The sequence below is a fragment of the Leopardus geoffroyi genome, chromosome A2, assembly GCF_018350155.1.
Source record: "Leopardus geoffroyi isolate Oge1 chromosome A2, O.geoffroyi_Oge1_pat1.0, whole genome shotgun sequence".
Classification (NCBI taxonomy): Eukaryota; Metazoa; Chordata; class Mammalia; order Carnivora; family Felidae; genus Leopardus; species Leopardus geoffroyi.
This window is the reverse complement of record NC_059331.1, coordinates 43,658,765-43,682,399: the sequence shown is the minus strand read 5'-3', so window position 1 is coordinate 43,682,399 and position 23,635 is coordinate 43,658,765. Positions and strand designations below refer to the sequence as shown.

The following is a 23,635-nucleotide window of genomic DNA, read 5'->3' as shown; positions in this document are numbered from 1 at the left end:
ACCTCTCTGTCTGCCCCTCTCCCACTCTCTCTCTCTCTCTCTCTCTCTCAAAAATAAATAAACATTAAAAAAAAAAAAACTTCCCTCCAGAAACATCAGTCACAATGTCAACCATTGTTCTACAAGTCCTAGTGTTCCAGTGACCAACATTTCAAAGCTCATTTCCAAAAAATACTCTAGTTGAACTTGAGAGTCCTGATTTCCCTGATTAAAAGACATGCATAGTGGGGCCCCTGGGTGGCTCAGTCAGCTGAGCATCTGACTCCGGCTCAGGTCATGATCTCACAGCTCGTGAGTATGGGCCCCATGTCAGGCTCTGTGCTGACAGCTCGGAGCCTGGATACTGCTTCAGATTCTGTGCCTCCATCTCTCTCTGCCCCAACCCACTCACATTCTGTCTCTGTGTCTCTCAAAAATAAATAAACATTAAACAAAATTTTAAAGAGACTCATAGTAATAGATCACATCTGACTACATTTTTTTTTATAACAAAATAAATACTTCTGATTTTAGAGGGCTAAAGATTGACTGAATAGGAAATTCAGTAACCATAAAGAAGGCCTGGACATACACTTGGACTCAGATATGCACTATCTGACCAAAATAAAATATTTTTTTAAGGAATTTACATTTAAGAAATAGGGGTTTGGGAAAATTCTACTGAAAAAAAATACTGTACCTAAGGAAGTTTCAAAACTGTGAAATGGGAGACTGGCAGATCTGTTTCTCTAAAGATCATTTGTAAGATAAAGTTTAACCCTAAAGGAGATGGAATGAACATTTTACTTTCCTTCTGTCTTCTTCATGCTACTCCAGAATCCAAACTGTACTGAGCCTGAATTTCTGTGTTCAAATGGATTCGTGTGCCTCTGTGTTCTATCAACAGAATGCTAAGTCTTACTCTAATATTTAAAAATTGCAACTGTTACCTTGGTAAAAGTTCAGGAGCAAAAAATAGAAATTAATAATCTTGGGTTTTAAGGTATGTATTGATAAGAGAGCAATGGAAAAATAAAAACACATACTGTATTTCTGAATATAACACAGAAAATCTAACTCAATCTACCTCAGATGTATCTTTATGTTTACATAATTTAAAAATGTTCTCTCCTTTATTATATTAGATGCATACACTTTTCATTCTAATTATTTTTGGAGAAAAGTTTGAAGAATGATTCTGTGGACTCAATCCATTCCTAATTTCAAGCCTTCTTCACTGCTCTCCCCCAAAGTAAGGATAAATGATAACCAGGGTTTCAAGAACACTTTTTGGAACTAGAAAATATTTTCCTGATGTAATTTCTTGGAAAAAGAATGTATCACTAATGTCTTATTTACATTTATGGGAGGATGAGTTGGCTAATTGGATGCGTTGGTAGAGCAAAACTGCTCTGATTTAAAGTTTTAGATCATGCAATTAAAGTAATTTTCAAACATTAAAAATGACAGCAACTCCTTCCATTTATGGCACCACAAAGTAGCAAAGTGAGACAAATCATTTCCTGTATACATAGCTCATCGGTAGGACACTAATAATGACTAAAATTTCATGAATAAGAAATATTTGTATTATTATAATTTATAATGTTTAGATATCATCACTAGTTATTTCACTTATTAACTGGTATTTACTGAGCACCTACCAAATTCTAGCAATCTGCTCAGTATTGGAAATACAAAGGAATATGGAGGAAAAAAATCAGCAACAAACAAAAACCATACAGTGCCTGCTTTCACAGAGACTTAAGTCTAAAGTAGGAAGTTGGCATGAATCAAATCATATTAATGGGTACATAATTACAGCTGTGATAAGTGTCATATATTAGAAGTGAATGATTCTATTAAAATGGGGAATCCTGAGGGGTCAGTTTATTGAGAAAGAGTTGTTTTAGCTAAGAGTAAAAGGCAAATAGGAGTTTTGGTAAAGACAGCAGGTAGGGAGAAGGTGCCCATACCAGCAAGATGCAAGAACATGTACAAAGAATCTGTGCGAAGAAGAAATATAGTACATGCAGGGCAGTCATTGCTGGAAATCCCAGTATTAGAGAGTAATACAGGAGTAAAATTGGAAAATACGAACCTGGGCCATAGTCATTGTGAAGACATAAGCCTGAAATATCTTTAGGATCCGCTACATAATTTGTGGGTCACGGTGTGAAATGAAAATGTGGGGTGACTTGGGTGGCTCAGTCAGTTAAGCATCCGACTCTGGCTCAGGTCATGATCTCAAGGTTTGGGAGACTGAACGTCACGTTGTGCTCTGCGCTGACAGCCCAGAGGCTGCTTGGGATTCTCTCTCTCCCTCTCTGTGTCCCTCCCCACTCTTGTCTCTCACAAAATAAATAAACTTTAAAAAATGTACTGAATATAAAGCAACTTTCTTTAGGAATGTTGTATAACCTATAAAATGTAATAGGGTAATAGTGATGCATTGGAGCAACATAAACTTACAAATTGCAATATATATATATATATATATATATATATTTTTTTTTTTTTTTGTTGTTGTTGTTGTTGTTGTTGTTGTCAGTTTTATATAATACATTAAATAATGCCTTATTAAAGTTATATCTGGCTTGATCTAAGCTTTCTCTCACCTTTCCACAAATTTGCTTCTTAAATTATTAGAATGTGTTTTACGCAATTTCATTTTCACTTGAAGTAACTGGTATCGGTTGCTCATGATGAATGCAAAATTACAAATATTTTTCGATATTTGATTTTGCAAAGCATCTTTCTACTGATATAACTGTTACAGGACTGTAAACAGTAGTTTACAGGATGTGACAACATTGGGATAGATATATTTTGAAATATAAATTTTAGAACATCTACAGCTGATGATTCTCATGGGACAATATTTCTTAGAAGATTTAACTCTTCATCCAAATGCATTTCGTGTAATTCTGAATTAAATTTTAGGTGTAAATGTAAACAGTGGAACTTTAGTGCTCTTCTGACATACCCTGTAACTTCTGAAGACTATACAAGACACTGAAAGTGTCTTCATGACTTGTGTATACTCCAAAATGCCTGTTTACGCATTCTCTTGCCTTATCTTCAGTTACAGGGAAACACTCATTAATAATTAGGTCACCTGGAGCTTCCTATAAAAAGTGTTCTTTACCATTGAGTGGAAAAGTCTTTACATTTAATTTCTGTTTTTAAGCCTCTGGATATTAGCTTTCCAATGTTGGACAAATGTTCAAAAACAAGGTATGCTAAACTCTTTGAAGAATGTGAATAACTCTGTGATATGCCTTATTGCAATGCTCAAGTGCAGGCAATTATTTTGTAAGTCTTTGCTAACAAAGTTACTGCCTGAACACTGACAGTTCCGTCCTGGTGCTGAGGTTGAAGAGTCACTATTTGTGCAAATGTCACAAAGATTACATGGACGCTGGGCCAGCGGGCCTCTCAACATTACTTCCTGGCACTGACTGCTTTGAGCTCCTTGCTCCTGTGAGGCCCTTTGTAGTCGGCCACTGAAACTTCTGGGGCTGCTGTGACCATCACCTCCACCAACCTGATGGACCCACTTTCAGGGCCTCAGAACTCCTGACTGCCACGAGGCAGGGGGGTCTACACGGTACCGACTCTTATGCGTGGACACTGTCTGCTTGGTCCATAGGGCTAAGCCTGTTTGCAAATGGGCTGCTGCTGCTGAACCTCACGTGGGCACACCTGTCGACACCCAGTATAGTTCCTCTGCTTGCGCGCATGCTCCGCTGTCCCGGTAGACTTCACTGACAAAGTAGGACTTCAGAGACAAGATGACTAAGCATTTCAGGACAGTGACATCAGGGCGATAAACCAAAACGGGGCCTTTCTCAGCACAGGGTCCTATGTGGAGGAGCCGCACACCAATGAAGCTAGTCCTGGGTGACACGCTTAGAAATGTACTCTTTTTGCGGAAAGAAAATGGGAAGCGTTGAAAATAGGAAGCAGAGACATACCATTATCTGTAGGGTGGAAAAATAGATTATATTTAAAAAGAAATAGTTTCTATGTAAATAGGCTTTTTTATCCAAAAGAAGAGCATAGATGATTACCCGAGCGTTATTCCCCTACGCATAGTCTCCTTGTGGGTGAGGGGGTGCTTGGACAAGAAGTCTTTTACCTACTGTGTCTTCTTCCCACACCACATGCAGATCTGCCCTAATCCTGTGTAGGTGGCTCTGAGCCACCAGGCTGCTCATTGCTACCCTACAGAGCTCTCTCCTACAACCACTCGCAGCTCCGGGCTCACAATTCCAAGTGAATACGCCGCAGGGACAAAATCACACTCGCAGAGAAGGGGAGAGTGGTTCTTGTGCAGCAGAAATATACAGAATCTTTGATGCCATTTTAGGAAAAAAACAAGGACTATTCTTTAGTTCCTTAACCAGTCGAGACAGCTCCTTTGCAAACACTTGCACTCTTAAGAAATTCTAATATCAGAGGCTTTTATTTTTATTTTTTTTCCAAACCATTCAAATAACTCTCAGGGAGTGGAGGGAGGTATATACACACATTTACTCTTCTCCTTTCCTGGGAGTCCTTAAATACCAATAGAGTAGGTACAATAACATGAAGTTCATGGTTAAGACTGAAGTACTTCTTGTATTTATGGATAAGTGAGACCATTATGGCCTGAATTATAACAAATTAAAAAGGAAAGAAGTCACCTATGCTATACTCTCTCACCTGTGAAACTTTGAAATTCTTTAAGCCTCTTTCTCTTGGAACAAAAGATAGTTGCTCCTTTTCATTCTGAATCATCTTCTACTTCTTGTAGCAAATTCCTTAAGTATTTGTAGAAATTCTAGAAGTTTAAACTTTGTAGCATGCATAACAACTCCTCAGAGAACATGCTCAAAATGTGAAATCCTCAACTCCTACCAGAAATACTGATTCAGTAGGTCTGTGAAGGGAACCAAGAATATGGACTTTTAACAGGCCACTTTTTCAGTCGATTTTGCTGTAGTTAGTCCAGGGACCACATTTTGAGAAATACTGCTTCAGGTTTTGAAATTTGAACCTGAAATTTCTATTTAAGGAAAATCCAAGTTATGTAAATATATTGTCAGAAAGTCTCTAATGCTTTAGATCCAGGAAAAGGTCGTATCTAGTAAAATGGAATTGGTTAGTAATGCTTCAAAAAATAAATACATAAAAATGGACTTTTGAGGTTATTTAAGTGTAATTAATTCTCTATACCATATCTGCCTTTACAGTGCCACAGTACATTTTAGCATATTAAAAGCTCTGAGAATTTTGGCTTAAAGAAACTTCTTAAAGCACATTTAATTCTCAGTTTCCTATGCTTACTAGATAGGGACCAGTTTTAATCCATGTAACACCTCTTAATACATCTTGGGATATAAAGATTCTGAAAAACAATGTTTGGAAGTATGATTGTCATGGGTGAAGAGAATTAACACACACACACCATACACACAGATACGTGCTTATCTGTGTGTATTTCCTTAGCCTATACATATATACAGAAATGCATATTTATGAGACAATCATGTGAATTTGAACTGTAAATAATTCAGGAATCATTGCTAATTTTGTAATACAATAAAACTGGTTTATTATTGTATTAAAAAGAAGATTCCCTTTTCTTTTAAAGATACATTATGAAATATTTACACATGAAATTACGATGTTTATGATTTGCCTCTAGATATCTGAGGTGGATGCTGAGCAAGCAGTAGGTGGAGGTATGGATGAAACAAAGGTAGATATGAGTTGATGATTAACAACCCTGACTGATGGGTGAATAAGAGTTCCTTATACTATTTTTTCTACTTTTCTGTGTGTAATACTCATTTGCAATAAAAGAAAACCAGAAAGAAATGATGAAGTTAGTGAATAATTTATGTACAAAATAAGGGGCATCTTTCCCATTCAGCTTGTAAAGTGATGAAATGATGAGGACCCACCACTTTTTTTTTTAAGTTTATTTTGAGAGAGAGAGACAGAGACAGAGAGAGAGAGAGGTGTGTGTGTGAATGCGAGTACATGGGTGTGCTTGTACATACATGCCAACAGGGGAGGGGGAGAGAGATAGGGAGAGAGAGTGTCCCAAGAGGCTTCTTGCTGTCAGTCCAGAGCCCGATGTGGGGCTGGATCTCAGGAACCATGAGATCATGACCTGAGCCGAAATCAAGAGTGGGAGGCTTAACTGTCTGAGCCACCCAGGAGCCCAGGACCTATCACTTTTTGAAGATTATTCTAAATATTAATGACAAACATTCATAAAGAGTTAATAAAATTATAGAATTTTAATATTTCCATTTTCAATCTCTTTTCATGAGATACAAATCATATAAAAACAGCTTGATCTAATAATCCTGTTCTGAAGAAGTAAAATGAAAGGTTTAATAAGATCTATAATGCTTTTGATGAATAGCCTTACTCAAATTCATATTGCTGTAATAGCCAAAGATGCTTCCAGAATACATCTTCAGTTATGAGCATCTCAAAACACATGAAAACTAATATTAAAAATTCTGTCAGAATTCCTCAGCATGATTTCTCTAAACACAAATGAGACTTCTTCCATGTATCAATTGCACATTATGATCCCTAACTACATTTTTAGAAGCTAGGGAATGGCAAGAAAATATGTAATTGGGCTTTCTTGACCATCCGGAAAATATTCTTTTGTGTCACTTTTTATTTGTTTCTTTCTTTTGTACCTTCAACTCAGTTGGAACTTTCATCTATGAGTAATAATCTTTCAGTGTGACTGTTCAGAATAGTAACTTCTCAAGTATTTCTGAAGTTATCAACTTCTCTCCAACAATGGACAAAAACAAGAAAAATCACCAAACCTTTCTTTACTCTGTACAAACATGAGTCTGCCTTCATTTGTGTAATGACATTATAGGAAATGTTGCTAAGACACCAACATAAAGGAATCTAGTGTACAAATAGCACCTCAAACAGGTGACAAAATTCTCTGATATTGTGAAGGCTAGAAATGAATACTTGAAATTTGGTCCTCTTCCTAAGTCCTCAGAATCTCAGTTTAACCTACATAGGAACATACTAACCCTTTCCATGCCTCTTATTTTTTCTTCCATTTACAAGCTTTGATCTGGGATATTTTATTGTAGCCATAGGGATGTCATCAATACTTCTTGTAGTGTACATTTGATAGTGATGGATTCTCAGAGCTTTTGTTTGTATGAAAGCATCTCTAATTTGTGTTCATTAGGGAGGATATTTTTGCTGGGAGTTGAATTCTTATCACTGTGGTCTTTCGGCCCATTAGAAAAGCCATTCCACAGACTTTTGGATTTTCTTATTTCTGTTGTTGTAACAACTGTCAGTCTTATTGTTATTTTGAAGATAATGTATCTATTTTATCAGGATAGTTTTTCTTTTCTTTTTTGGTTTCACTACTATGTGCTTAAACTTTCCTTTGTGTTTATCCTAATTAGGGCTCATAGAATTTCCTGAAAAGGATGGCTGCTGTCATTTTCAGGTTTTTTGTTTGTTTGTTTGTTTGTTTTTAAATCTCTGGCAAATACTTCTTCAAATACTGCCCATCCCTCATTTTCTTTCTCTCCTCTCCAGTCCTTTTGGAACTACAGTATCACAATATTGGAACTATTCATATCCAATATATCCTTATGTCCTATTGTTGTCTTTCTCATTGCATTTTCTCTCCATGTTGCAGTCTGGATATTTTCCGTTTACACACTCTCCATTTTCCTAATTCTTTTCTCTGCCACATCTAATCTGGTATTAAATCAATCTCTATTGTTCTTAATTGTAGCTTTTGTGGTTTTTAGCTCTAGACTTCCAATTGATTCTCTTTTATTGCAGTATAGTTGACACACAATATTATATTAGTTTCAGGTGCACAACATAGTGATTTGACAACTGTATACATTACTCAATGCTCACGATAATAAACAGTCACCATCTGTCACTGTACAGTGTTATTACGATATTACTGACTATATCTCCTATGCTGTACTTTTAATTTTCATGACTTATTGGTTTTACAAATGCAAATTTGTACCTCTTAATCCCCTTCACCTATTTTGCCCATCCTCCTCATCTCCCTCCCTTCTGGTAACAACCAGTTTATTCTTGTATTTATGAGTCTGTTTCTGTTTGTTTGTTCCTTCCTTTTGTTTTTTAGATTCTACATATAAGTGAATCCATATGGTATTTGTTTTTCTCTGTCCAACTGATTTTTAATACATGTCATTTCCCTGCTAAAATTTGCCATCTTGTCATCTATTTTTTAACATATTAATCACAATTATTTAAAACCCTTGTCTAATAACTTTCATACTCCTCTTGGCTGTGACTTATTGCTAATGTCTGATGTTCAGCTGGGTTTTGATCCTGTCTCCAGCTATTCCTGGTAATATTTTACTGAATATGCATTGCAATGTAAATAAATGTTTTATTCGTTTATATTTTTTCCAAGAAGATTTATTTTTCTAAGCAGGCAACTAAAAACAGCAGAATACAATCAGGACTGGATATGAATGGAGACTGAATGTCAGTCTTTTTGATCGGTGGTCAATTGTGTTCTGTTTTTATTACCAGGGCAAAGTCCTTCCGGTGCCTCCATTCAGGGTCAGGTTGTATCGTAGGTTCATTTTATCTGGAATATTCTAAGCCCCAATTTTTGTCTTCCTTGCACCATGAAGCAACCAAAATTTCTGTTTGAGATATTTTCTGTGTTTGTTTGTTTGTTTTAATTTTTAAATTTTACAAATTCTTGATTCATACTGTTTGGGAAGTGACAAGTTTCTGGAGGAGAAAAACACTGGGGAGTGTTGTAATCACCTATCTGTGCTTTTCTTTTCTCCAGAATATTGTCCCTTATGTTGCAAACACCTTGGTTACTGTCATAATTCCTTGGAACTGCTATTTTTATTCATTTTTAAAAGATTTTAACAATATTCGGGGGCTGATATTGGTGTGAAAATCTACTTTGACTAGTCAGGACAAAAGTTTCTCCAAATATTAATAATGTTTAATAAAAGACTGTGTGTAGGGTTGAAAATATTTAGGCCATTTATCTTTGGGTTTTTATACATTATATAACATATATATATATCTGGGTTTATATACATTATATAACATATATATATTTGGGTTTATATACCATATATAACATATTTGGGTTGGTATAGTTGGGTTTATATACATTTTATATATATATATATATAATAACATTATATATATATATATATATATATATATATATATATATATAAAATAACAATTGGAGAAAGAATTGGGTATTACTTCCTATAGAAGTAGAAACCCTTGGGGTGTCTGGGTGGCTCAGTTGGTTGAGTGTCTGACTCTTGATTTTGGCTCAGATCATGAACTCATGACTGTGTTGGGCTCTGCACAGAGCTTGGAGTCTGCTTGGGATTCTCTCTCTCTCTCTCTCTCTCTCTCTCTCTCTCTCTGTGCCTCTCTCTCTCTCTCTCAAAAAAAAAGTAGAAACCCTTAACATAAGTGTTTATTCAATGTTTTATTCATAACTCTCTAATTAGTTTCAAATCCTACACCTTCTTTCAGGTGTACATCAGTATGAATAGTGAGCAAATGAAACAACACTGAACTGAAGATCTATTAGAGGACTTCCATCGTAAGAGGCAAAAAATCTCATTTACATTTTAATAGGAATATTCTAGTTTCTAGAGGAGAGACACGTGGAATCAAGACAAATACTCATGAGGTTGTATGACTGAGTTTCTCAACATCAACATTATTAATGTTTTGAGCCAGATAATTTTGTGTTGCATGTTCGTATGGGTGGATTCAGAGTGAGGTAAGGAGGGGGCCCTGTGCATTACAGGCTATTTAGCAGCATCCTCCACACATTGCCAAAGGTCTCCTTGGAGGTCTCGGAGGCAAAACCAGCTTGGTTAAGCACCTCTGTGCTATAGCAATGCACTGGAAAAAGGATGGTAGTAGTTACAGTTTGGTAATTGCAGTGGTGAGAAGTAGTTAGATTCTGTACATATACAGATGCTAATGCCATTTGTTGGACAACTGGATATGGGGTTTGAAAGAAAGCAAGGTGTAAAATATGACTACAAAGATTTGAGTGGCAACTGTCAGTACAGACTGTTCTGGATACAGAGGGAAAGACCTAAATAGGAGCAAGTTTTGGGAGTAAGAGTTAGGAGGCCAATGTTAGCACGTTGGATCGAGGTAGAAACGTGAACGTGGTGTATCAATTTGGAATTTGCTTACGTTTGGTGTTTAACATAAGAGGACAGAATAAGACACCAAATAAGTGGGAGTAGATATAGCAGAGAATAAATGCAAGGACAAATCTCTGGCATACCCCAAATTTAGGAAATAGTAAAACTGAAAAAAAAAAACCAGCACAGGAAACAAAAAAGAAGTGACTTAAGATGTAAAAGGAAAACCTGACAAATGCAATGTGCAGGCAGCCAAGTGAGGAATGTATTTCAAGAAGGATGTGATCAATAGTCTGATAGGTTAAGTAAATGAGGACTGGGACTGACTACTGTATTTAATAACGTGGAGGTTACTAGTCACCTTGTTAAGAGCAGTGTTGATGAAATGGTAGGGGGAAAAGGCTGGTGGCATTGATTTAAAGCAAAGTTGACCAGAAGGTTTGGAAAAAACAAGCTCATATAGATAACTTTTGATATAAAGGAGAATAGTCAAATATGGCAGTAGCTGGAAGGGAAGCAGGGTCAGAAGAGGTCTTATTTAAATTATGAGAATAATAATGCAAAAGTATTTGGTGGGGATGATGCGTTACACAAAATAACAGAGATGAAGGAGAAAGAATGTGGTAGAGAAAGAGACAGAGACAGAGTGATAGGGAGAAAGAAAATTGGTAGATTGATGTCCCTGAACACAAGAGGGAATCATATCTAGAATACAAGTGGAAGATTTGAGTTCCTGACCCATCCAAACTCTGCTTTATTGATTTCTTGATAAGTTTTATTTAAGCAAGAAATAACTAAAGCTTGGCTTTTTGTAAATGTTGGTAGAGAAAAATAGAATCATTATAAAAAATAAGATATATAATATCCTGATGAAGGTAATTGATTAAACACAGTGTTTATTTTCAGTTCTTTAAAAACATTTAATAAATAAAACCCAAAGAAATTTTTTCAAAGATAAAGCCACCAAAACAGGGGTCAAAAGGAGAAACAAAATTTGAGAAATGGTAACGAAATGAAACGATTTCTAACTGATATACCATAAATATCAATCCTATGCTGGCCGTGAAGAAGGCTGAGAAGAAAATTTATTGAATGTGTCAACCCCCCTTTTGCACTTTATGAATAGAAAGCTATATGATTTCTACAGCGTTTTCCAGTCTCAGCAGAAGACTGGCAAAATTATTCTCCAGAGAGGATATGAAACAGAGGGTCTCTGAACTGCTGGGTATGAGCATAGTTGAAGATGGGGACTCTTACTAAAAACAGGGAAATTAAGGAACATGTACATAGTAAGCGCTGAGATCCATGTCTTATAACATCATTTAGCTCCGAGGGTGCTGTCTGCTGCCCCTCTGCTCTCCAGGCATGAATGTGGGATTAGAAGTGGGGGACAGTTGTCCTAGGCATCTGATAAACCTAAGAGAAAACACCTAAACACAGTGTCTTTAAGAGTTCCCCAAGGATATATCCCAGCCAGATCTTCCTAGTGTGAAGTCCAGCAACTTGGTCAGAGCTTTCTATAAGATTTTTAGTATTCCATTCTTAAATATGAGCAGACAACTAAGATTCACAAAGTATCTCGGTACACCTCTTAGTAAAGGGTGAGGATTAAGACAAAGAGAAGAAAGGAATTTGGGACCACGGAGGCCATGCAGGTAAAACAAACTAGATAAAAGAAAAACTGAGCAATACTTTTATGAGCAATATTTTTAGACAGAGAGAGAAAAAATGCAAGGTATCATATAAAGGAACAGTCAGAAAATAAAGGACACTTAGAGATTTGAAAAAAAAAATAGCAAAAACAAAAATTCAATAAAAGGTCTGAAAGACAAAGTAGAGAAAATTTCCCAGAAGATAAAACAAAAAAGATACAAAATGGATACTAAGAGAAATAAAATATATAGTTCATATATACATGCATAAAAACTACATCTACTATCTAAATCTATATAAATATGTAAAATATAATAAGCTACACACACAGATACATACATATATACATACTTGCACACACAGAAACTAGAGTACCAGTTCTTCAATAATACGGATTATAGAAGAAGAAATGGAATAAATTAATAAATTATTCAGGAAGATATTCCAGGAAGAAGGGTGCGAGTTTTCAGGATGACAAAGTGTACCAAATGCCCCATGTAAAGGCCGGAAATAGACATGCACCACCTCACATCATCATGCAATTGTGGCATGCTGGGAAAAACCGACAGAGAGACAGACAGAGATATAAAAAAGATGTCACACACAACAGTTCAGAAATCAGAATGGTTTCAGCTCCCAGAGCAGACTAACATCTCCAAATTGCCAAGGATAATGAATTCCAATCTAGAATTCTATTTCCAACTAAGCCATCAAGCAAATGTAAGCATAGAATGAATACATTTTCAAACAAGAAGGATCTCCAAAATTGGCATTCCTCTTGAATTATTTCTCAAAAATCCACTGGAAGATGCATTAGACCAAAATGAGGGAGCATGTTGAGAAAGGCATGATGCTTAGGCAATGGGGCTCCCAAACCCAAGGTCAGGTTGATTTTTTTAAGGGAGACAACTGAGATAGAATTGAGGAATGAGTAATTGGCAAGTCCATAGAAAATGAAGCAAACAAACAAAACAAGAAAATTACTAACTCTAGGGAAAGCAAATACAGGAAATTCAAAGCTAATCTCTGAAATAAACCCTGTAGAGAGATAACAAACAAACAAGGAAATCAGTATGATAGAGTCTTTAATTTTCTTCCTCTAGCAAGCCAGAAATGGAGGAATTTTTCATCTGTTATAATGTACTTTTCCTCTTCATATGTCTGCTTGCATAAGGCTGGTAAGTTTAGTCAAGCACAAGTTTTATCCGCTCAGACAGATAATTTTTCACAGATTAAAAAAGACACACAGCACTTGGTATATTCTACCATAGGCAGTGTAATAGCTTGATTTCAATGTGTAAAGTAACGGTGGTCAATATATTCCAGTTTACCTGCAGGTACTATCACCCATTTATCTTTCACCTCAATATTTAAATGATGTAGAACAAATATGAAAAGCCTTCCAAAATCCCAGAAGAAAAGAAAGAACAGTCCAGGGAAAGTAAATGTCTAAAATTCGAGTTGTCTCAATGAGAAAACATGTCTAAATATCATGCAAGGTAACACTGAAAAATTCCCTAGCAAGTAATAATGTAAAATGTAAACACATATCTTTTATATCAACAAGTAATCAGAACAAAGTCTGACATCTATTTAAAAAGAACATGCACAGTAGAGTATGCTTAATGAATTAGATACACCAACTACTCAGTTTCGAGGCTGTTACTATGTAATAGGCAATGAGTATTTTTGGCATCACATTTATATTTCTTATAAATAGATAACATTCACTCAGTCCTCCAACTGTAACTCTGTGCTAGGCTGTAATAAAACATCAGGTGGAAGAAAGCTGTAGTTTTATAGGAAACGGAATTAGGGAATTTTATTTTGTTTGGCGACAGAATCTAGTAGCAAGGGGATGTTTTCTTCTGGACATTTATCTTGAGGTGAGGGGAGGCAAAACGAGACAATAAAAGCTAGAAGATGAGAATCAGGGTGAATTGTATTCATCTGACTACTTTTTTTCCCTTTCACCACCACCCTCCTCCAGCACCATCCCTCACTTAGGCTAGAAAGAATCTGCCAACTGCTTCCTTGAGTATTCAGGATCCAGACACTGAAGACAGAACTTGCACCAGAGGGTCTTTTCCATCCTAATGAAGCACATTATTCCTAAAAAATGGCACCAGAACATAAGTGACCACTGTGCCACTTTAGAAAGAGATGGCTTGAGCAACAGAGAAGTCTAATAGTTTCTTTTAGCATCAGGCCGGAATCAAGGACATACCAATGAACTTCTACTTCCTAACCAAATACTCAGGGCACACATGTGTACACGTTGGGAAAGGAAATTGAAGACAAAAATACTTACAGTTCAAGATATTTTTCTACTGCACAGACTACACCTACTCTTGGTAAAAGTTTTGTTCTTTTTATGTATATGTATGTATATATATATATACATACACTTTTGAGAGAGAGAGAAAGTGCACACGAGCGGAGACAGAGAATCTTAAGCAGGCTCCCTGTTCAGCATGGAGCCCCATATGGGGCTTGATCCCAGGACCCTGGGATCATGACCTAAGCTAAAACCAACAGTCAGATGCTCAGCTGACTGAGTCACCCAGGCACCCCTGTGTTGTTCATTTTTAATAAAATCAGAAAGCAGATACCTAGTGGTTTAAGACAAGCGAAAAAAGCCAGACGCCAAAGCATATATATATTGTATGATGGCATCTGTGTGAAGTCAGTGGCAGAAAAGAATCCTAACAATGGTTGCTTCTACAAGTAGGGTGGGAGCAGGAATTAAAGGATTAAGATGGGGCATGAGGGAAAGTTCTATAGGGTGATGTTAATGTTCTATATTTAGTAGAGTTTGGGATACACTGATTATGCATTTGCCAAAATTCAGCAAACACACTTATGATTTGCATATTTCATTCTATGTAAAGTTCATCTCCAATGGATAAGAGCATATAAATAGATATCGAACTCTAACAAGTGAGAGCAGAAGTATTTAGGGAAAGGACTAATCTTTGCAGGTTACTCTATTTTCCTTTTCGGGGCACTCTAAACAATGCCATGTGGAACTGCATGTGTCTCAGGTAGTTATTATTACATAAAGTTACTGGAAGATAAAACAGAAGAAGGAAAAAAGTTCTGCCACTTACTAAGACAGGGGTCATGGTCAAGTAGTTTTAGTAATCTATGCTTCAGTCTCCCCTTGTGTAAAAGAGATAATAATTATTGGCTTCCCAGTGTTCTGAGGGATCACTGAGATGATGTTCATAAAGCACCTATTACAGTGCCGGGAACACAGTATATATTTGATAAATGGTGGTTAATAAAAAGTGGAATAAAGAATAAAACACCAATAACTATAAAAACAAAGTCTTCAAGATGTCAGTAATAAAGCTAGTTAGTAATAAAGCTAGTTCATCTAATCCCAAAGTCTGTGCTTTTCAATTCCTTGAGGAGTGGTCTATACTAATCTGTCTGGTTTCCTTCACTTTGCTTAAAAGACTAGCTATCTGCTCCTTATTTTTATTAAGAATAAACAAAACAAAACAAACCATTAACCAGTTTTGATTCAATTTGTTCAGGGGAAAATATCTTGAAGAGTAAAAACAAACCAAAGGAGCAAACCTGTAATTCATTAATATCTGTCCTTCACATTATATATCATACAATATATATTTTGAAAAATAGCGGCTTACTATTTTATCTGAGTGATACGTACCACATTTTTACAAGACTGTGGAGTGAACTGTTACAAAGACTAAAGTAACACCGATATTGTATTTGCTTAAACAGATTTTTTTTTGGGGGGGGTTGTTTGTTTGCATTTCTACTTGCACAGATTATGGAATTCAAGTGTCAAGAATTCACTCAGAAGTATTTTCAATATTGGTGGGGGAAAGAAAATTCCTAGCCAGTGTACAAATTCACTATTTTTTTTAACCTGAAAAATGCTTCCACTAATCATTTTTAAACATTCTGAGGAAAATATTAGCAGTACTGGGAGACTTCTCTGCAGTGGTGCTTTTAGCCACTAAAATATGACAGATATATTCCAGCGTCCCTTGTCATTTCGGTGAAATTGTACTTTTGGTTTACTCAATAAAGCTGAGCTTCTCAATAAAGCTGGGCTCAACACCTGAAATCCTTTAAACTACCTTTTAAAGCCACAAAACCTCCAATTATCTACTGATCTTGGTATTTCTCTTAGTAAATGTAGAACCATAATGGTGCACACCATCATTCCGCTGGAGAAAATGGATAGGCCATTCTCTATGCTGGTATAATAAAGACTTCTATCACAAAGAATAAACAACTAAATGAGCAGCAATAAACTTAATTTGCACATTAGATATGCTTTTCCAAGTTCCGACATTTCAGTTGAAAATAATGCTAAAGCAATGAGGCCTATAATTGAACATCCAAAACTTCTCCAGTGGGGAAACAAAAACAAATGTTGCCTGCAAACAAGATCATTTTTATAGCCTGCTGTTACCCTGCTTTTTAATAATTTTTCAAATGCCAGATCAAATAATTTCCTGTTTTATGTGATCTTCATATACCTCTTAGTGTATGTATACACTGTCATTTTAATCCAACTCCTCCAAAACGAAAGCACTTAAACTCTGTCTCTCTCTTTTTGATTTTCTGTTTGTGCCTATGGAACATGTCCTCAGATTACACTGGGCAACTCCTGAGGCTCTGGTGAGGCTGCTGCTAATTACACTCCCAATGTTTGAATGGAAAATTGCTTTATCCTGCTGCATGAGTGAAAGAGAAATCTCTGACATACAGTGCAGATAACTTCAGAATCCTCTTAACACAGATAAGCCATATCAGCTAAAAAACTAAGCTGGAAAATATCTTACTCTTGTAACTATTATCTTTTTACATGTTATCTAACAACAACATTTCTTGCATGACTGAGGCTGATAAGTAAATTCAAAGAGAGATGATTGTTTTATCAGCTTTGCTGAAATTTCTCATTTGCTCCTTACCACCCTATTACCAGGAAGGTCACTATATGCTGATTTTGGTGTGAGAAATAAAATTATATTTGACTCTGTAATGACAATCAGATGAACATTACAGACTAGAAAATACAAACACACACATACACACAAATCTGAAATCATCTTGAACAATCAGATGACTACCCTCAATAGTCAAGAAAATGGTTGAATCGATGCGTAATACTACCGTTCTTTCTCAGATTAAAGCTTCAAATTTATAGGTTGTAAAATAATAATTTTTTACCAGTAATAACTTGAACATTCCCACTTGAAAGAGAATGAGAGGATATGCTAATGACAGACTTATCTTAGACCTGTATTTACATAGCAATCCCATGGTGTCAAAAAAATTATACAATACAGATCAATAAAAAAATAAAAATTTCTAAAGATGCTTTTATTTGTACTGTATACATTTTGTGTTTATGTAGTTACTTTTAAATGTATGTATTTGTGTTACTATGTATGTATGTGTTTCTTTGTGTGTGGTTCTTGTCCATGGCAAGAAAGCAAACAGATTCCCCTTAAAACAGAATGTGGGTATTTCATGAAGGTTAAAAATAACAAACACAATTTCCTTCTCATTATGAGATATAAATGAGTGAACATTACTTGATATTCATGCATGTTGATATATGTTTTTTTGCATATGTAGATGATTTTCTTCTTTGTGCTGAAAATACTGGAATAGTGAGTTCTCTCCATGAAGTTGTAGGATTTTCACATAGCCCACACTTGCTCCCCATTGAAGAGCAAGGAGTTCTCTATGTATTAGAAACACATGACTACAAACCCTAAAATAGGGAAAGTGAAAGCACTTAGAAGTTCATTATTTCCCTTTGATGCTCTTTATTGCAAAGTATCCTAAGCTTTACCCCTAAAAAACAGAAAGTTTTCATATTTTAGAGCAAGGGAGTCAGAATAGAAATTATCTAAGAATGAAAGAGTGTAAGATAAAATCATTTCACTCAATAGATAATTATCTATTGAACACATACCGTTCCCAGGACATTCCTGCCTTCTTTATGCTTCTTTCTAAAGGAAGGAAAGATGGAGAGAGGACCACAGACGTAACAAATAAGTGAATTATAGAGTATGTAAGAAAATGAAAAATGCTACAGAGGAAGGAAGAATGCAAAAAAATTAAGGTGACCAGGAATGCAGACTAGGATCATTAATTTTGTTCCAAGAGACCCAGCAAAAGAACACTAGAAACAAACAAAACTAAGTAAAGTTTTTGTGTTTTGTTTTGTTTTAAACTGAGCAACCTTAATTTCTCCCTTGTACAGAGAGTGGAATACTTGGGGATTATGGTGTATTTAATGGACTGTTCCAAATTACAGAAGAAATTGTTTGTATCCTAAGAACTTGGAACCTATCTAGCAAAAAACATGGCTGTTACACATGTGAAATACCCAAATGCTCCCTTGAGACGTAAGCATAGTTCAGATGCTCCAGAGTTCCTCAAATTTACCCGAGTCCGTTCCTTTTACTGTTCTCCCACTCAGCACTCAAGGACAGCGTCATGATGCCAAATGTTGGAAATGTGATGAAGAGAAACTATTCATTCAGTCCAATATATCCATTAGCTTCCCTCCGCCCCTCCTTATTCTCTGAGATGAAGGGTTCTCGATCACTGTATTGTAGAAACAAAACCATCGGTCTACCTCATGGATCACCAGTGTTCTACAGAAACTTTCACCGAGAAACTACATTTCTACTGCTCATATCCTGTATCATTTACATTTTACATCTGAATTCCCTCTGGATTTCTCCATATTTGGGAAAATTAACTATGATGTTGCCCTCTACCATATCTTAACCTTCTACTGTGATAAAATGAATGTATACCATGTACAACTTCTTAATTTGAAACAGGGTAATGAATCTCCTCTTTTTTCCCTTAATGGACATATCATTTCTTTAAACATAAAGCATTTATACATTTCAGTAAATTATTATTACCAAATATTTCCTGGAGAGATATCCTATCATTAGATAGAGCGATAGCATAGTCCTTGAAATGTTAAGTCCTTCTCTGTCTTAAAAACCTGATGACAATACAATCTTAAGGAAGTCAAGTTTTTAAAAACGTGTGACACTGGTTAGATTTTGACACAAGTTATATCAATCACATTTCCCCTGAGTGTTTCAGACAATTGTCAGCAAGTATAATGTAATATGCTTAAGACAATGTTGGCAGAAATATCTTCCAGGGATAAAGGTAGGTATGTTTTTTTTCCTTGAGACATTTTAAGGGATAGTTGAAGTGTAGTAGCTAACTACTTTTAATTTAATATATTTATTTTTAATAGAAATGATGACAGAGCACCAATTGCTGAATGTAATTATTTGGGCTTAATTAGCTGCTCAAACTACTTTCTCAAGACAGTCATTTTAATCATCCAGGAGGCAAGGAAATGATAGAAGTGACATAGCTTCCAGTAAACATACGAGTTTTATGAACTGAGATTCAACAAAGTAAAGTGGCAAAGATGGGGAATAGATACTTGAATACTAATTATGTCCCTCGGTGATATATGGAGGTACATTTGGATTGACAGTGGCTTCAAAGTCTGAAGAATGGAGAATGCAGTTTTCTCATCACAAATTAAGTGAGCTTATATGTTAACTGTGTTGGGAATATAATAATGACTTTTACAGACACAGATATTTTAATTTCATTCTCTTTGAAACAAACTACTTATAAAGTGTATGCAAGAGAGTCTGCATTTCACCAGCTCTGCACCTAGAGTTATATAAATAAATGAACTGGTTATGTACTTGGCAATCATATATCCAGGTAAAAATTCCACGTAAAATGAGAGTTTCTGAAGGAAAGTGAACCAAGAAAAATATTATCAACTGACTTTATCAAAATGTCCATAGCTTCCTACAATAAGGCATTTATGAAAATTCAAATGTTTTAGGTGCAGTTGTTAATTCTGTTTAATAACTCACTGACAGCATTTCAACTGCCAAAGTATTCACATCTACCACGTATCCCACTGGCAACGTAAACATACTATTAATGAATATGAGAACACAACTCTTAAATAAATTATGAAATCAAATATTTTACATATACACTATGATACAGGTTTGACACTATGATAGAGACTGTGATATGCATACATATCTCCAATGTTCATCAAGCACAAATGAAGATAGTAAAATACCTTTTACGATTAGGCTGCCAGTGTTCTTTGCGAGGCCAAACTGATTTGTAGCTGTGCAAGTGTATGATCCGGCATCTGACCTGGTAACATTATATATCTTGAGGCTGCCGTCCTCTGAGAGAAACACTCTAAAAATAAAATGCAAAATTAACAGAAGTAAGGAGCTTAAAACGAAGTCTTAAGCGTTTACTTTCATTTTAAAACATTACTAAAACCACGGACATATTCCTTTCCTTTATTCTATTCTTGACTGTGAGCATCTCTGAATCTCCAAAGTAGAATAAATGACATTTGCTTTTAGTCTGACACAGTGTTGTTAATTATACTATCACTTGAATTATCACTGCTGATTTTGATGCCTATTAAAAATAAAATGGATACTTGATACTACAATGCCCATTTGCTTGATTAATAACAAATCCACTGAACATTTTGAGAAGTCACCTCCCTGGTGAAAATTGAACCTGATGTTAGAGAAATGCAAGCTAATTTTCATATTGTTTAGTTGTGGCTTTATAAACCAGTTCTTGTTTAGCACTTTCAGTCACCAAACAATGGAGTTCTCAATGACAGTGTTTGCCACAACTAGTGAGTTGGAGGAACCATCGACATGGTTCCAAAGCCAAAGGGCACAGGCTTAACCTGTTACGCAGCTGTCGCATAGAAAAAGGTAAGAGCATAAAAATAATGAAGTCTTCATGAATCAGACTGAACTAAATGGTCCCAAAATACATGCCATCATACAGTATATTATGAAGGGACAGCAGTTTAAGAAGCTCTAATCTTTCATAAAATGATTCTTAAGTTTTCTCTGAAACTCAGAAATAATCAAAAGCAAATATCAGACCACTGTTGTAATCAGGGAAACCCCAAGATTGGTCTCTTGACAGAATCACCATCAAATATTTTAATAAGCAGAAAAAAAAATGAGAAAAATTAAAGCATGTGACCAATTTTATGTCTTAAATTTAAACAACTTAAAAAAATAGCTCTTAAAACATTAGTAGGTAGCCACGGTTGTACAAAAATAAGTGATGAAGGCTAATTTGTAACAATAATTTTAAAAGAAATACAGACATGACCATTGGCAAGCATGCCGTATCTATAAACAATACCAAACAGTATTTGTTTAATTGCAAACCTATCCTTGTGTCTAATATGTGTATCACACAAAATGTAGCTAATATAATTAACTGTCCACTTTGAAACCTAGAGAATATCAGCCAACTACAATTTTTAGGAAGCCAGGTTCTGATGTCAGGTTTATTATTAGTGATGTGTTCCACATTCTGCCATCAAGTGGGTAGCAGGGGCCACTTCTGGATTTAGAATGTTCCACGGCATATAATCAGATTTTTGTTTAAGTCATTATCTTGGAGTGCTTCCCAACAGCAGACATTTGATATCTCATTTATTTTCTGAAATGTCTAGACTTCTTGATCACAGTTTACACTAACAGTGGAATCATACCATTAATGACATAGTGGTAAATCTATTCTACTATGCAGCAAACTCCTGGCCAAATATAATTCTGTGTCTGATTTAATTAGGAGAGGTCAGTGTGAGAAGCATTTGAGTACATCACTTACTTCTAGTATTTAGGAAAAACTAGGATTTTTCAACAACATAGCAATGTTAAATTTTGGCCAATAAAACAATTTAAGTGGTATAAAATATATATATGCTGATATCTAAATGCCATCATCCAAATTTCCAAGCTAGAAATGCCAATGTTTATATGTCATATAATTTTTCACATAGCTTTCAGAAAAGGACAATTCATATAAAAAGTGGTTTAATATTACCCTGAGTCCACTACCCTTTTCAGGCTCATGGTAAATGTTCAATAATGTTTGTTAAATTGAATTAAAATTGTCATCATTGAAATTGATTATTTTTATTGAAATCTTTTTTATTAATATTATTTTAATGTTTATTTATTTTTGAGAGAGAGAGAGAGAGAGAGAGAAAGAGTGCGAGTAGGGGTGGACCAGAGAGAAAGGGAGACGCAAAATCTGAAGCAGGCTCCAGGCTCCGAGCTGTCAGCACAGAGCCCGACTCAGGGCTTGACTTCACAAACCATGAGATCATGACCTGAGCCAAGTTGGAGGCTTAACCAAGTTTCTGTGAAATCTTAATCAGTGAAGCAATATTTTTCAACAGCCTAGACTGCTTGAAAGAATAAGAATGAAGACTAGGAAAAATTACTATCTGCCCAAAATTAAATAGCTCTTAAGTATTAGAGAATGAATTGAAAGTTATATCTAATTATCTCTAGCACTCATCCTCTATCCAGAAGCATCCATAGTAATTTGCAGTAAACAAATTCTCCACGTTTTTTTTTTTCTCATTCTGCTCGTTAATTATGACGTTCAAGAAATTCCTGTTGAGTCATCATTAGATGGCCTTAGAAGAGTCATATTGTGTTTGCTTCTCAAATTTGGTCTCATCCCGGACCTCCTGAATCAAACCTTGCATTTTAACAAGATATTCACTGATCGGTCCACAATAAAGTTTGAGAAGCAGTGATCAATCAATTATAAGTTAAACTTTAGTCTGTAAAGATTATCTTTATTTCTAAGAAACCATACTTTGTTTATAAGAGCAATATGCAAAACTGTATAAAAATAAAAAAATGTTAAATCTAGATATTTTATAAAAGTAACCAAACTAGTAACCACACTGATTTATCACTTATTAAAAACAGATGATTAAAAAATTATTCAGTAGCAGTCTAAGATATAAAAAGACAGAGATTTAACTATAACTGGAAATCTTATAACACAATAAATAGTATGAGTATTTCAACTTATTTAATTTTTTCAAACAATAAGAAGTTAAAATACAGTAAGAAAACTTAATCTATGATAATATAGATGGAATCAAACCACATAATCAGAGCCCTAATTTTATGCAGAATAATTGAACCAAAAATAGTAAAGAAAAGTGAGAATTTCCAGCTCTATTACATATTAAAATATGGCTTACCAGAAATGATTAAAAGAAAGAAAGAAAGAAAGACCCAACTAAGATCAAACTGTACTAAACAGTTGACATTTTCAGATAAGGAAGAATGCACCCATAAAAATTAACTGTAACATTTTAATTCATGGTTTTGGTAATATTCATAGAGAAAGATAAAGTTTAAATTTTTCTATTCTGCTTTTAGAATATTCTGGAAGATAGTTTAAAATGGTATCTGGAGGGTTGGAAAAGACATATTAATAAAATACATTAAAATATTCTATCTTGATTTCATATAAGCATCTTTAGTGTTTAAAACAAAACACAGCCACAAGTAAGGTAAGCTTAAGTATCAAAACAGTGATAAAATATTCTAGTAATAAAAATAAAGATTTTTTGAATAATTAGCCAAGAGAATATAGTTATAGAGAAGGAAGCATAAGGCAATAAATTGATTTACTATATAATATATGTATTTATATTCATATTAGGACTTACTGTAGAAATTATACTGCTAATAGACAATAAAAGCATAACTGAAAATATGTGAGCATCATTTAATGTGGTACAGCTTCTGAAAATTCATTAGTAATTTACAAACAGAATAGAGAGTCCAGAAACAAACCCACGATTATATGCTCAATTAATCCATGACAACAGAAGAAAGAATGTGCAATGAGAAAGA

At 35.0% G+C, this 23,635-nt stretch overlaps 1 protein-coding gene across 1 annotated transcript in view; it reads right to left on the bottom strand.

Annotated features, from left to right (window-relative positions):
* Positions 1–23,635, bottom strand: part of CNTN6 (contactin 6) — a 284,097-nt gene that overhangs the window by 28,365 nt on the left and 232,097 nt on the right. Inside the window, 1 exon segment of the mRNA XM_045493582.1 lies at positions 19,987–20,114. Within this exon segment, the coding sequence (XP_045349538.1) occupies positions 19,987–20,114 (128 nt within the window).